This window comes from Echinops telfairi, unplaced genomic scaffold (genome assembly GCF_000313985.2).
Source record: "Echinops telfairi isolate 266 unplaced genomic scaffold, ASM31398v2 ScPeMD7_7419;HRSCAF=8457, whole genome shotgun sequence".
NCBI lineage: Eukaryota > Metazoa > Chordata > Mammalia > Afrosoricida > Tenrecidae > Echinops > Echinops telfairi.
The window spans coordinates 980185-994188 of NW_022111319.1; the positions used below are offsets into that span (position 1 = coordinate 980185).

Genomic DNA, 14004 nt, shown 5'->3' on the forward strand with positions numbered 1-14004 from the left:
AAAAAAATGCAGCTTGGATGAGACATTCTGGTCAGACAAGGAGGGCTTCTGCAGTAAGCAGCTGACTTGGTCTGTTATTTATACAGGTCTACCAGGTGTGTGTGTGTGTGTGTGTGTGTGTGTGTGTGTGTGTGTGTGTGTGTAGGCAGGTGAGGATAGTACATAGAAGCAAATTGGGCTTCTACTCTGTTGTGAAAGGGAAACATGGGAGTGGTGTCTGTTCCTGGTGCAGCAACTAGTGAGCACTTGTTGCCCTGCACCACATGGTGACTGCACTACTTTGATGCACAATCTGTGGCTTTGAGAAACCTTGGTTTACTTACCTTTTAAGGTTTTTTTTTAGCTTCCAAGGAGTACAGGATTTCCTTCTCGCTGGGATATTTTATTATTGTTCAGATCATCCTGGACTTGTTATCTGGTGATCATGTTCCTCTGGAAGTCTTTCCTCCCTCTTTTTATCCCTACTTTTTTGGGGGTTGAAATGATTTAAAATGTCTTGGTTATGTATGAATTTGGAAGTTTTGGGTTCTTATTTCTCTTTTAATATAAAATGTAAACCATGAAAGCATATCTTTAAAGAAAAATGTTTTGTCAATTTCCAAATAGCCTTGGCTTTTGGAATTTAACTAAATTAGATAGAACAAACAAAATGGGTCGCCTAAATTTCTTAAACACTTATCTATGTAATTGATTTAAACTCATCAAAAGATGATACTATTTTGATAAGTATCTTTTTAATAAAGAATTGTATTATATAAGATGTTCTAAATGAACTATTGTGATTTCATTTTTGTTTTAGTTTGAAATGCTTACGGGTACTCTACCATTTCAAGGTAAAGACAGAAATGAGACCATGAATATGATACTAAAGTAAGTATAAACAGTGTCTTATTTTTTTTTGAGAAGCTTAATGTTGTAAATTGACACCAAAGAATATTTTTCACTGTCTTGCTACTTTCTCCTATGATATAGAGGACGTTAGTGACCATTATTAAAATACGTTTCCACCCCCCCAGATTTGTCAATTCAGAAGTACTGTTAGATTATATAAGTGAAAATTTCTAAACTCATCTTTTCCAGAGCAAAACTTGGAATGCCTCAGTTTCTTAGTGGTGAAGCACAAAGTCTTCTAAGGATGCTATTCAAAAGGAATCCAGTAAATAGATTGGGTATAGTTACTTGTATCATCTTTTATAATTTTATACTGTGTACTTGGGGATAATTACACTTTTATGATTACAGATGCTAATTCATTTACTGATATTAATTTATCCCTAGTTTTTATGATTGTGGCTACAAATATTCATGCAACAATAAAAAACTTATGTACATTATTTAAGCAAAATGAAGTGATCTATTTGAAACTTCTATTTCAAAGACAGTATTATGTACTGTATATACATAAGACCTATTTTGAAAGAGTTAGCAGTATAATACCTTTTAAGAGTAACCATTTTACGTATTTGGCAGTAGTTAATTTTTATGGAATAAAAATTTAAAAGAGCATGTGCTTAAATTATGTTCTTTTGAACAATAATTTTGATTTTATTTATGAAGTACTTCAATATTTTATGATAACATAGCCAATGTGATGTGATTACCAGTTATTTTTATCATACTAAAATCAGAACCTTTTAATAAAATTCAAGATAAAAAAATAGAAACTTTCACTGCATGGAACCTAGGAAATATATATACTTTTGTTTATAGATAAATAACCTGGAAGCTAGGTAGCTCGGTTTAAAAGTCATAATCTTTTTGTTATTGCCATTTTTTTATAGGTTCAGAAGGCGTTGAAGAAATAAAAAAGCATATCTTCTTTGCAAATATTGACTGGAATGTAAGTGCAGCTGAAAGTTTGTTACTGAATAAGTTTTTAGTAATAAGAACAAAAATCTGGAAAAGGGTAACATGGACTTTGGTGAGAAATTTCAGCTACTTGCTTTATATATTCAATCTGATATTTTTATTTGTAAGTGTAGCATATTATTGCAGTAACTGAACCAGTAGATATATAAAAAATAATAAATGCATTTTTCTTCTCATATGTTTTATCTGTTAAGCATGATTAATAATTTTCCATATTTTAGTTTGGGAATGTGGACATGTGGAGAGGAACCAAACCAAAACCAAACTCACTGCCATCGAGTCAATCCCGACTCATGGTGGCCTTATGGGACAGGACAGAACTGTCCCTGTAAGTTTTTAAGACTGCAAATCTTTACGGAAGTAGAAAGCCCCTTCTTTCTCCCACAAAGTGGCTTGTAGTTTTGAACTGCTGACCTTGCAGTTAGCAGCCCAAGTTGTAACCACTACGCAACCAGAGCTCCTTGCAGAGAGGAAATGGAACGGGAAAGGATATAAATGATGTCATAGATTTTATAGAGAATTAATTTTAGAGATTTTAAGTGGTTTATTACCATGCATTATAACAAAGTGATTTTATTAAGAAATTGATATTTGTACAGATATTTCATGGAATACTTTTTAAAGGAAAAGAACAAGGAAACATTGAGAAATTCTGCTCATGCTTAGAGATAATTTTAAAATTTAATTCCAAATCCTATACTAATAAGTGTTTCTTCGAAAAGCTTACTTTAACAAATTTACTCAGCTCTGTATATGGTATATGTTACTAATCTCATAATTAAATATATTTGTGTATTTTGATATTGATATTATATTTTTTATCAAAAGGAAAACAGTCTGTTTTGATTCCTGGAGTAAGGGTAGAGAACCACTAATTCATTAACCAAGTAATTATTTCATTTGACCTGTGGAACAAATTTTGATAGATAATAATTTTATTTATTTACCATTTTTAACTTATTTTAATTAGCTTTTATTTTAAACTTAATTTATCTAAAGCTATGAGGGTTTTTTCCAATCTCCAGTTTCTTCTTGGATATCTTTTTTCTTCTGTGTAATCTCTCATTTAGGAAAAATTTATTTGATTAATCAAACCATGAACTCTGAAAGTCTGGCAGCGCATTGGCACATCTTAGGGGCTTTGTTTACATGAATGTGCTCAGAGATCAGGGAATCCACATATAACTCTTAAATTTGACATTACTTTCTGCATTATTAATCATGTGCAGCAAAAATTCAGTATTATTTTCATGAGCCTGTGCCCAGTCCCCCTGTTTGGACTGGGCACTCCTATCAACACCACCAGTATAATGTCAGAAAGGTGCATGTTGCTTCTACAAAGTGACAGCTTTCAAACACTTGGTGGCTTGGACAGTTTCATGGGTGTTCTTAAAATATACTTGAAGATTTGGAGCTTTTGGTTTGCATGGTTTTGTGGGGTTTTCTGGGTCAAATTTTTAGAAACCATTTTGACAAAGCACCGCAGTTCCCTATGGGAAGACTTGATTTTACCTTTTATAAGTGTACACTGCACCAAAACTTAGTAAGTCATTAATATTAGTACCTTGGAAGACTACATGTGTGCATCTCTCCTTTTATGTTCATGTTTCTCCTTTTTTGTTTCCTTAATTAACAAAATGTTTTGACTGTCAATTGGATAAAAGTTGTAGAGTAGTTTACATTCCTACAATTAATATATATTTTGTTTTGTGTCATTGATTGCAATTCCCTCAATGTATCATAGCCTAGCACTCTTCCTGCATTTCCGGCTTCATTTTTTCTTCTCTTTTTCTAGCCCTTTGAACTTTGTCCTGGGTTAAATAACTCACTGCTACCGAGTCGAGTTAATACTAACTCATAGCAACCCCCTGTGGGCTTCTAAGACTGTAACTGTTTATGGGAGTAGAAAGCCCAGTCTTTCGCTTGTGGAACTGCTGGTGGGTCCAAACTGCTGATTATGCAGACCACAGCCCAACACGTAACCACTACACTGCCAGGGTTGATTATACTTAGATGTATCTACATTACTAGTATTATTGTTTGACTGAAAATAGAGCTATGAGGATGAGTTCATTTCTAGACTTGAAGGCCCGCTAATAATCAGTCTTGAGTGTTACAAGTCTCTATACAACCAGTAAACCTATCCTTTCAATGCTTTTGAGTTTTGTTCCTCATTTTTCTCCTCTTATCTAGGGCCTTCTAATATGATCACCTTAAAAAAGCACTTTATTTGTGGCAGTCAGGTACCACAAAGTCCTGGCTTCAGGGTAATGCACATTGATGTTCATGTGGCCCATTCGCGCATTGGACTAATTATTTCCATGTGTCTTCAGTTTTCTTCATTATCCTTTCCTTAGGGTATGGGGGGACTAACAATTGCACAACTTACCAATTAGGATGTATAGACCATTTTCTTTGGTAACAGTATTATGTCAAATGGCCTTGGTTTCCCTTGAGAGTATGTATAGTCCTGAACCCCCAGCCAGGCATGTGGTAGTCTTACAAATTTTCATAACTTTCCATATTCCCTGTATCCTCAACCACAACAATGGGTATATTTCTGTGGCTGTTATATAATTTCATATCAACTTGATATATAAAAGTGTAAGGGTGGAGTCTAGCCTGTGAATCAGGTCACAGCCTGATGGTACCTTCTTGTGGGCATAGCCTTCTCATAAGGAGGGTCCTGGGAACCTCCCTCTCTTTCTCTGCCTTCACCTTCTTGCTAAAGAGCCACTCTAGGACTTTCCAGAGCCCTGTAATGCTTCCAACGCCATTAGATACATTCGACTTTTTGCCCACTGGCCTGTGATCTTCCTGTATTTTGCATCATTCTTTGTAGCTGAGTGAGCCTGAAGAGGGACTTATGGACAAGTGTCAGACTTAAGGACTGGGTTGGACTGGGCTGGGATACTTTCCTGATATATAACTACTTCTTAATATAAAGCTCCTTTTAAAAATACTTTTTGGGGGCTCTTACATGTTTTAGCATAATACATACATTCATCCAGTGTGTCAAGCATATTTGCACATATGCTGCCATCATCATTTTCACAGCATTGTCTTCCGACTTGAGCCCCTGATATCAGCTCCCTATTTGTTCCCCCTCCCACCTCCACCCACCCTCCCTCATGTACTCTTGATAAGTTATAGATTATTATTTCCATATCTTACATCGTCCTTTGTTGCCTCGCACCCATTTTTCCATTATTCATCCCCCTAGGAGGAGGTTCTAGGTTGATCTTCGTGATCAGGTCCCCCTTTCTCCCCCACCATCCCCTAATCCTACTGGTATCTCTACTCTGATTGTTGGCCCTGAGGTGTTTATCTATCCTGGATTCCTTGTGTTTCAGGCTCTTATCTGTAGCAGTGTGAGTGCTCTGGTCTAATCTGATTTGTAAGGTAGAATTGAGGTCATAATAGTGGGGTGAAGGAAGCACCAATGAACTAGAGGAAAGGTGTGTGTTTCATGGGTACTATACTGCACCCTGACTGGATCATCTCTTCCCTGTGACCCCTCTGTGAGGGGATGTCCAGTTGTCTACATATGGGCATTGGGTCTCCACTCCATGCCTCCCCCTCCCCAATTCACCTTGGGCATGGTTTTGTTCTGGCTCTTAGATGCCTGATAACTGATACCATCGACACTTCATGATCACACAGGCTGGTGTGCTTCATCCATGTGGGCTTTGTTGCTTCTGAGCTAGATAGCTGCTTGTTTATCTTCAAGCCTTTAAGACCCCAGATGCTATATCTTTTGATAGCCATGTGCCATCAGCTTTATTTACCACATTTGCTTATACACCCATAAAGCTCTTTCTTATACTGGAACATTGGATTTGTTTTTCTCGTCAAACCAGCCTAACACAATTTCTGTCAATGGAACGTCCCAATGTTGAAATATCTTCTGCCAAATCCTATGTATATTTGTGGGTACACTTGTACTCTCCTTCCCATGGTCTTTTAGCCTGAATTTTTTATCCATGCATCGACTCATACACTCACTGACATTGAATCAATACTGACTCATAGCAACAGAACTGCCCCTTTGAGTTTCCAAGGCTGTAACTGTTTATAGGACTAGAAAGACCCATCTTTCTCCCGAGGTTCACCTAGTGGCATTGAACTTCTCACCTTAAGGATTGCAACCCAACATGTAACCTCTATACCACCAGGGCTCCTTGATCATCATTATTGCACAGTTGTTTATATAACATTATTTACCACTGTTGCCTTTAACACTCACCCTCCTCTCAGTGTCTTCCACCATGTATATGTCAGCTTGTTATAGTCGTATCTTCAGTGTTGCTGTGGTGATGGAAGCCATGCTACCAGTATCTCAAATACTAATAGTGTCACCCATGGTGGGCAGATTTCAGTGGTTCTTCCAGACTAAGAACAGACCATGGATAACGGAATAAACTCAGAACATTGTCTGATATAATGCCTGATGATGAGCTCCTTGGGTTGGTGGGCAAAAATGATTGGTCAAGAGCTGTTTCTCTTCAAAGTAGAGTTGACCTTAATGACATGTATAAAACAAAGCTTTTGGAACTTTTATTTGCTGATGGAGCATGACTCAAAATGAGAAGTAATGTTTACAAATATCCAATAATAATCTGAGCATCATCAGAACAAAAAATCTTACCATAGTGAATGATGGGGGGAGTGCGGAGTGGAGACCCAAAGCCCATTAGTAGGCCACTGGAGATACCCTTGCAGAGGGGTCTCGGGGAGGAGATGAGCCAGTCAGGGTGTGATGTAACAACGATGAAAAATACAACTTTCCTCTAGTTCCTAAATGTTTCCTCCCCACTCCCACTACCATGACTCGAATTCGACCTTGCAAGTCTGGCTAGACCAGAGGATGTACACTGGTACAGATAGAAACTGAAAATACAGGGAATGCAGGGTGGATGAGTCCTACAGGACCAGTGGTGTGAGTGGCGATACAGGGAGGGTAGAGGGAGAGTGGGTAGGAAAGAGGGAACCGATTACAAGGAACTATATGTGACCTCCTCCCTGGGGGACGGTCAACAGAAAAGTGGATGAAGGGAGACGTCGGACAAGGAAAGATGTGACAAAATAACAATTTATAAACTATCAAGGGCTCACGAGGGAGGGGGAAGGTGAGGACCTGATGCCGGGGGGGTTTGGGTGGAGAGAGAATATTTTGAGAATGATGAGGGCAATGAATGTGCAAATTCGCATTACATAATTGATGTGTGTATGGATTGTGATAAGAATTGTATGAGCCCCTAATAAAATGATTTTAAAAAATAATCTGAGCATGAAATTTCCAAACTATGAACTTGGAAAATATACAACTTATTAACAATGAAATGGAGTGCATAAAGATAGATATCTTAGGTAGTAGTGGTGACCAAAAATTGACTGTTATTGTATGGTTTATTATGTAGGAATGACATTCAAGAAGAATTGTATCACATTCACAATCAAAAAGAATGTTTCAAAGTGTATATTGAATTACAGTGGTCTCTGTAAGGAAGTTCTGTTAATACAACTATATTTAAAATTTATGCAGCAAGAACTAAAGCCAATGATGCTGAATTTGAAAAATTCTACTTAGTCTTCAGTCATAAATTGATCATATAATTATAGTTATTAATATATACATAATTATTGATTAGAATGCAAAAGTTGGCGAGAAAGAGGAAGGGCCAATAGTTGTAAAAGATGGTTTAGGTGGTGATAGAAATTAAACTGAAGATGGCATGATAGAATTTAGTGAGACCAATGATTTTTATCAATTTCCAGTCATTAAATGGCAATTTTACACATGGACATCACTAGATTAAATACGGAAGAATCAAATTGACTACATATGTGAGAAGAAACCATGGAGAAATTCAGTATCATCAACCAAAAGAAGGGCAAGGGATAACTGGAACAGATCAAAAATTACTCATATGTATATTCCGTTTGAAGCTGAAGAAAATTCAAAGAAGTCCATAGCAACTCCATTGTGACATTGAGTGTATCCAAGCTGAATTTAGGGACCATCCGGAGAACAGATTTGATGCATTGTATTGATCATCAATGACCCAAGACCTGATGAATTTTGAGATGACGTCAAAACTATCATACATGAAAAACACAAAAGTTCATTTTAAAGATAGGAAAGAATTAAAAGAACAAAGTAGATGTCAGAAGAGAATGTGAAACTTGTTCTTGCACATAGACTAGTTAAGACAACTGATGAAAAGATGAGGTCAAAGGTTTTCAAAGGTTAGCTCAAGAAAATAAAGAATTACTCGTATAATGAAATAGCACATACCTGGAGTTAGCATACCAAAAAGGAAGAGCACATTCAGTGTATCTTAAGTTGAAAGAAATAAGAAAAAGTGAAGCTTTTGTAATGCTTTCATTGTAAATTGATATTACTTGTTCCTTTTAAAAACACTTTTTGGAATATCTGAAACTGAGAGAACTGAAATAAAAAACTCATGCCTCAAGATGCAATATTTATAGATTCTATGGTCAAAATATTGAATTATGCAGGAAGCATCAAAAGAAGATGGATAATATACATAGCCATTGAACCAAAAAGAACTAGTGGACATTTCACTGTTTCGTGAGGTAGCATATGAGCAAGAACCATTTGTGTTGAAGAAAGACGTTAAAATTTAACTGAGTGTATTAGCTAAAAACAAGGAATTGATGGAATACTCATTGAAATGTTTCAAGCTGATAAAGCATTGGATGCATTTTTCTATGCTAGGAATTTGGAAGACAGTTACATGGCATAAATCCATATTTGTACCCATTCCAAATAATGGTGACCCAACAGAATGTTTAAATTATTGAATAGTATCATTGGTATCATATGCAAATAAAATCTTACAGAAAATAATCAAAGATTGCAGCAGTAAATTGACAGAGCTGCCAGAAGGTCAGGCTGCATTGAAAAATGGGCATAGAACAAAGGCTTTCAATACTGGTATCAGATGGATATTGGCTCAAAACAGAATACCAGAAAGATGTTTTCTTGTGTTTTATTTACTTTGGCAAGGCATTTGACTGTATGGATCATAACAAATTATGGATAACCTTGAGAAGAATGGGAATTCTAGAACAGTTCATTGTGCTCATGTGGAACTTATATATATATGCATCAAGATGCAGTGGTGCTAACAGAACAAGGAAATACTGCATGATTTAAAATCAGGAAAGATATGTGACGGGTTGTATCCTCTCACCATACTTATATCTCTATGCTGAACAAATAATCAAAGAAGCTGAATTATATGAAGCAAAATGTCATGTCAGGATTGGAGGAAGGCTTATTGACTCCTGCAATATCCAGATGATGCAACCTTTCTTGCTGAAAGTGAGCAAGACTTGAAGTACTTGCTTCTGAATATCAAGGATTGCAGCCTTCAATATGTATTACAAATCAATGTCATAATCATCAAAATCCTCACAACTAGACCAATAGGTAACATCATGATAAATGGGAAAAGGCTGAAGTTGTCAAATATTTTATCTTACTTGGTTAATCCACAACCAATGCTCAATGAAGCAGCAGTCAAAAGATCAGAAGGCACATTGCATTGGGCAATACAATACTCTGTAGAGGTCTCGTGACCTTTTTAGAATATTGAAAAGCAAGGATGTTACTTTGAGGACTAAGGTGTGCCTAAACTGGGCAATGGCATTTTCAATTCCCTCATATGTATTTGGAAATTGAATAAGGAAAAGTGAAGAAGAATTAATGAATTTGAATTGTGGTGCATGAGAAGAATATTGAAAGTATGATAGACTGCTAAAAGGACAAACATCTCTCTTGGAAGAAGTACGACCAGAGTGCAAGATTGGCAAGACTTCATCTCACACACTGCTATGATAGATGGTACTCTAACAAGTTTAGTAACCTAGAGGAATTGACTCTATATATATATATACCATCTACCCTAATTAACCCATATGAATATAGAAACCTCAATAGATTCGTAACAAAAAGAGAAATGGAGAAATTCATCAAGAAACTTTCAACCAAGAAAATTCCTGGACAAGATGGTTTCATAAGGAAAATATACCAAGTGTTCAATGAGCTGTCTTCAATTGTACACGAACTATTTCTGAATGTAGTGAAGAACAGTGAACACCCAAATTCATTGTGGTTATGCATTGGACTATCTACTTCAAGGTCAGCAATTTGAAACCACCATCTAGCTCTGCTGGGGAAGGATGAGGCTTTATAATCCAGTGAAGATTTGCAGGCTCTAAAACTCACAAAAGCAATCCTATCCTGGCTTATAGGGTTGCTATAAGTCAACCCCAGGGGGAATGATTGATAATATTCTCTAACATAAAATGACAATGTTGTCTCTAAGGTGAACCAGAGACATATATAAGCCATAGATGTGTGAATGGATTTGGGGCTTGTCCTTAATTCTAGCCCCAATTTAAGATGCTCAAGCTCATAAACAGATCACTGAAAATATAAGTACTATAACAAAGTGTGATAAAGACACTAGATCAACGGTTCTCGGATCATAACAGTAGCAAAATTACAGGTATGAAGTAGGAATGAAAATAATCTTATGGCTGGGGGGGGGTGGTCACCACAACATTAGGAACTGTATTAAAGGGTTGAAGCATTAGGAAGGTTGAGAACCACTGTACCAGATGGTGCCAGGCTATCAGAAAGAATAGCATCTGGGGGTCTTAAAGGCTTTTTTTTCAAACAAGTAACCAGCTAAGTAAGGCGTCAACTAAGTCCACGTGGTAGAAGCATGCTAGCCTGTGTGATCCAAGAATTGTAAACAATATAATCTAAATTTAAAGGAGGGAATGGCATCAGAGATTAAAATGTGAACACCTCATTTGCAGAAGGCTATGGATGGCAGTAGAATCCCAAAATCCATTTGTAGGATCCATACATTGATTTAGCCTCTGGTGAATCCCCTCCAATCATAGTTGAGGGATATGAATAGTCCTTTTATCAGACAGAGAGCATTGTAAAGTCGATTATGGTAGATGTAATTATATAAAAATATATCTTAGTATTTGATCTCTTTTTAAACCCATGGTAAAGGCGTTTCATTTTTTTTTAAAGAAAGAAGTGAAGGGGAATAGATGTGGTGCAAGCTCCCTGGGCATCTCTTGTGACCATGGATCAGGAGTGTGAATAGCCTTATTAACATGCAGAATACATCAGAAAGTGGACTGTTGCAGATGCAGTTAGGTTAAAATTTAGCACCCCATCATTTATCTTCTTTATGATGCAAATACATTTGTTTTAGTTTTTTAATATTTTCTGCTTCCTTTCCTATTGAGGTTTTTCTCTATTTTACTTTGTTATTCTTGTTGCTTGTTGTTTGTTTGTTTGTGTTTTTCTGTATGTGAAATCCAGGGTAGGTAAGTTTATAGAGACAGTAACAGGATGAATAGTCCCTTGTGGGTATGGCAGAGGAAATTGGGAGGAAATGAGGAACTAATAACAATGAGTACAAGATCAAAGAAAATGTTCTAAAACTGATTGTGGTGGTGATTGTACAACTCCTTTTGATGTAATTGAACTATAAAATGTTCTAAAACTGATTGTGGTGATGATTGTACAACTCCCTTTGATATAACTGAACTATTGATGTCTATAATATGTAAATTATATGCCAATAAAACTGTTGGGGAAAATAATAACATCGGAGTTATTTGATACTTCATTTTGTTTTTTAAAAAACAAATTGTTGTCTAAGTGAGGTATGCTTAAGATCATATGGAAGAAGTACACCAGAGTAGGTGATTCAAGGATTATAAATAATACAATTTAAGACTGGAAGTGGTAACAGTTTTAGATCTTAAAATCTGAGCACTCAGTTTGCAGGAAGCTGTGATGACAGTGAAAGCCCCAAATTTATATGCAGGACTCCCAAATAGATTAAGCCTCCAGTAAATCCCTCTCTGACTATTGACCAGGGATGTGAATTACTTTGCTATCTGACAGAATGTATTGGATAATGGTCTAATAACAGGTGTAGTTAGGTTAAAATTTAACACCTTATTTTTCTCCCTTTTGAACCATTTACAATTTTTCTTGTTTTTAGTAATTTTTTCTTTTTAACTGAGGTTGTTCTCTGTTTCATTTGGCTGTTGCTGGGTTTTTTTTGGGGGGGGTTTGCATGTTTTACTTTTTTGATATTGTATGTTTTTCTGCATACAGAATCCAGGATAGATAAATCTAGAGACAGTAAATGGATTAATAGTTAATTGGGGTTATGTCAGGGGAGGTTGGGGCAAATTGGGACTGAATCATTAGTACAAGAAAGAAAAAGAAAGAAAGAATAAAATGTTTAAAATTTTCTAAAATGTATTGTTCTGGTGATGGCACAACTTTTTAATCATTTTATTGGGGGATCATACAATTCTTATCACAATCCGTACATACATCAGTTGTGTAAAGAACATTTGTACATCCATTACCCTCATCATTCTCAAAACATTTGCTCTCTATTTAAGCCCCTGACATCAGCTCCTCATTTCCCCCCTTGCCTCCCCACTCCTGCCTCCCTCATGAACTCTTCATAATTTATAAATTATTATTTTGTCATATCTTACACTGTCCGATGCCTCCCTTCACCCACTTTTCTGTTGTCTGTCACCAAGGGAGGAGGTTATATGTAGATCCCTGTAATAGGTTCCGCCTTTCTACCCCACCCTCCCTTGACCCTCCAGGTATCGCCACTCTCACCACTGGTCCTGAAGGGCTCATCCGTCCTGGATTCCCTGTGTTTCCAGTTCCTATCTGTACCAGTGTACATCCTCTGGTCTAGCCAGATTTCTAAGATAGAATTGGGGTCATGATAGTGGGTGCGGAGGAAGCATTTAGGAACTAGATGAAAGTTGTATGTTTCATCATTGCTACACTGTATCCTGACTGGCTCGTCTCCTCCCCAGGTTGCTTCCATAAGGGGATGTCCAATTGTCTACCGATGAGTTTTGGATCCCCACTCAGCACTCCCCCTCATTCACAATTATATGATTTTTTGTTCTTTGATGCCTGATACCTCATCCCTTCTACTCCTTGTGGGCTTTGTTGCTTCTGAGCTATATGGCCACTTGTTTACCTTCAAGCTTTAAGATCACAAACCTTATATCTTTTGATAGCCGGGCACCATCAGCTTTCTTCACCACATATGCTTATGCACCCATTTGTCTTCAGCGATCATATTTGGGAGGGGAGCACACAATGATATGTTTTTTTGTTCTTTGATTCCTGATAACTGATCCCTTCACCTCGTGGTCACGCAGGCTGGTGTGCTTCTTCCATGTGGCCTTTGTTGCTTCAGAGCTAGATGGCCACTTGTTTACCTTCAAGTTTTTAAGACCCTAGACACTACATCTTTTGATAGCCGAGCTCCATCAGCTTTTTTCACCACATTTGCTTATGCACCCGCTTTGTCTTCAAAGATTGTGTCGGGAAGGTGAGCATCATGGAATGGCAGTTTAATAGAAAAATGTAAGCATGGAGTAGGCAACCAGTGGAGAGGTCTGAGAGGCTGGCCCCAATCCCAACTACGTGGACACCTGCCCCTCCCCCCAGAAAAATTTACTTCAGAGGACAGCACTGAAGCTTTAGCTCAGGGAGAGGGATATGTCTGATCAGAACACATGGGAGCAAATGAGGGGGGAGGAAGAGAGAGTGGAGCACATCCCAGCCCACCGAACCTTGAGGACACTGTTCTTGCTCAGAGCAGCCAAACCACAGAGAAGACCATGTGGCCGGCCTCACTATGAGACACGACATCCCTCACTGACCCATATCCCTACAGGGGACAACGCTGGAGACACAGTGAGGGAATTCTGCCCGATCTGATCCCACCACACCGAGGCAAAACACTAAGGGAGCGACAGAACAGCAAGAGGAACAGAGCATTGAAGTCCCCAGGGAATACCAAAAATAGACACTTTTGGGGCCAGGGCTTGGCGCCCTATCAGACTAGACCGGAAAACACTCCTAAAGGCCAACAAACAGTCCTTGAACTTACTGCAAGCTTTTCTCTTTTGTTGTTGTGATATGTTTTGTTTTTTGTCATTGGCTTTTGTTGTTGTTTTGTTTGCTTTTGTTGCTTATTTTTACTTTGTCTTGTTTTTGTGCTTGTTATTATCTCC

At 37.4% G+C, this 14004-nt stretch overlaps 1 protein-coding gene across 1 annotated transcript in view; it reads left to right on the forward strand.

Moving 5' to 3' along the window:
• RPS6KA6 (ribosomal protein S6 kinase A6) overlaps window positions 1-14004 on the forward strand; it is a 198090-nt gene that overhangs the window by 109931 nt on the left and 74155 nt on the right. Inside the window, exons 9-11 of the mRNA XM_004714129.2 lie at window positions 800-870; window positions 1081-1169; window positions 1782-1840. Coding sequence (XP_004714186.2) covers window positions 800-870; window positions 1081-1169; window positions 1782-1840 — 219 coding nt within the window. The remainder of the gene's footprint in view (window positions 1-799; window positions 871-1080; window positions 1170-1781; window positions 1841-14004) is intronic.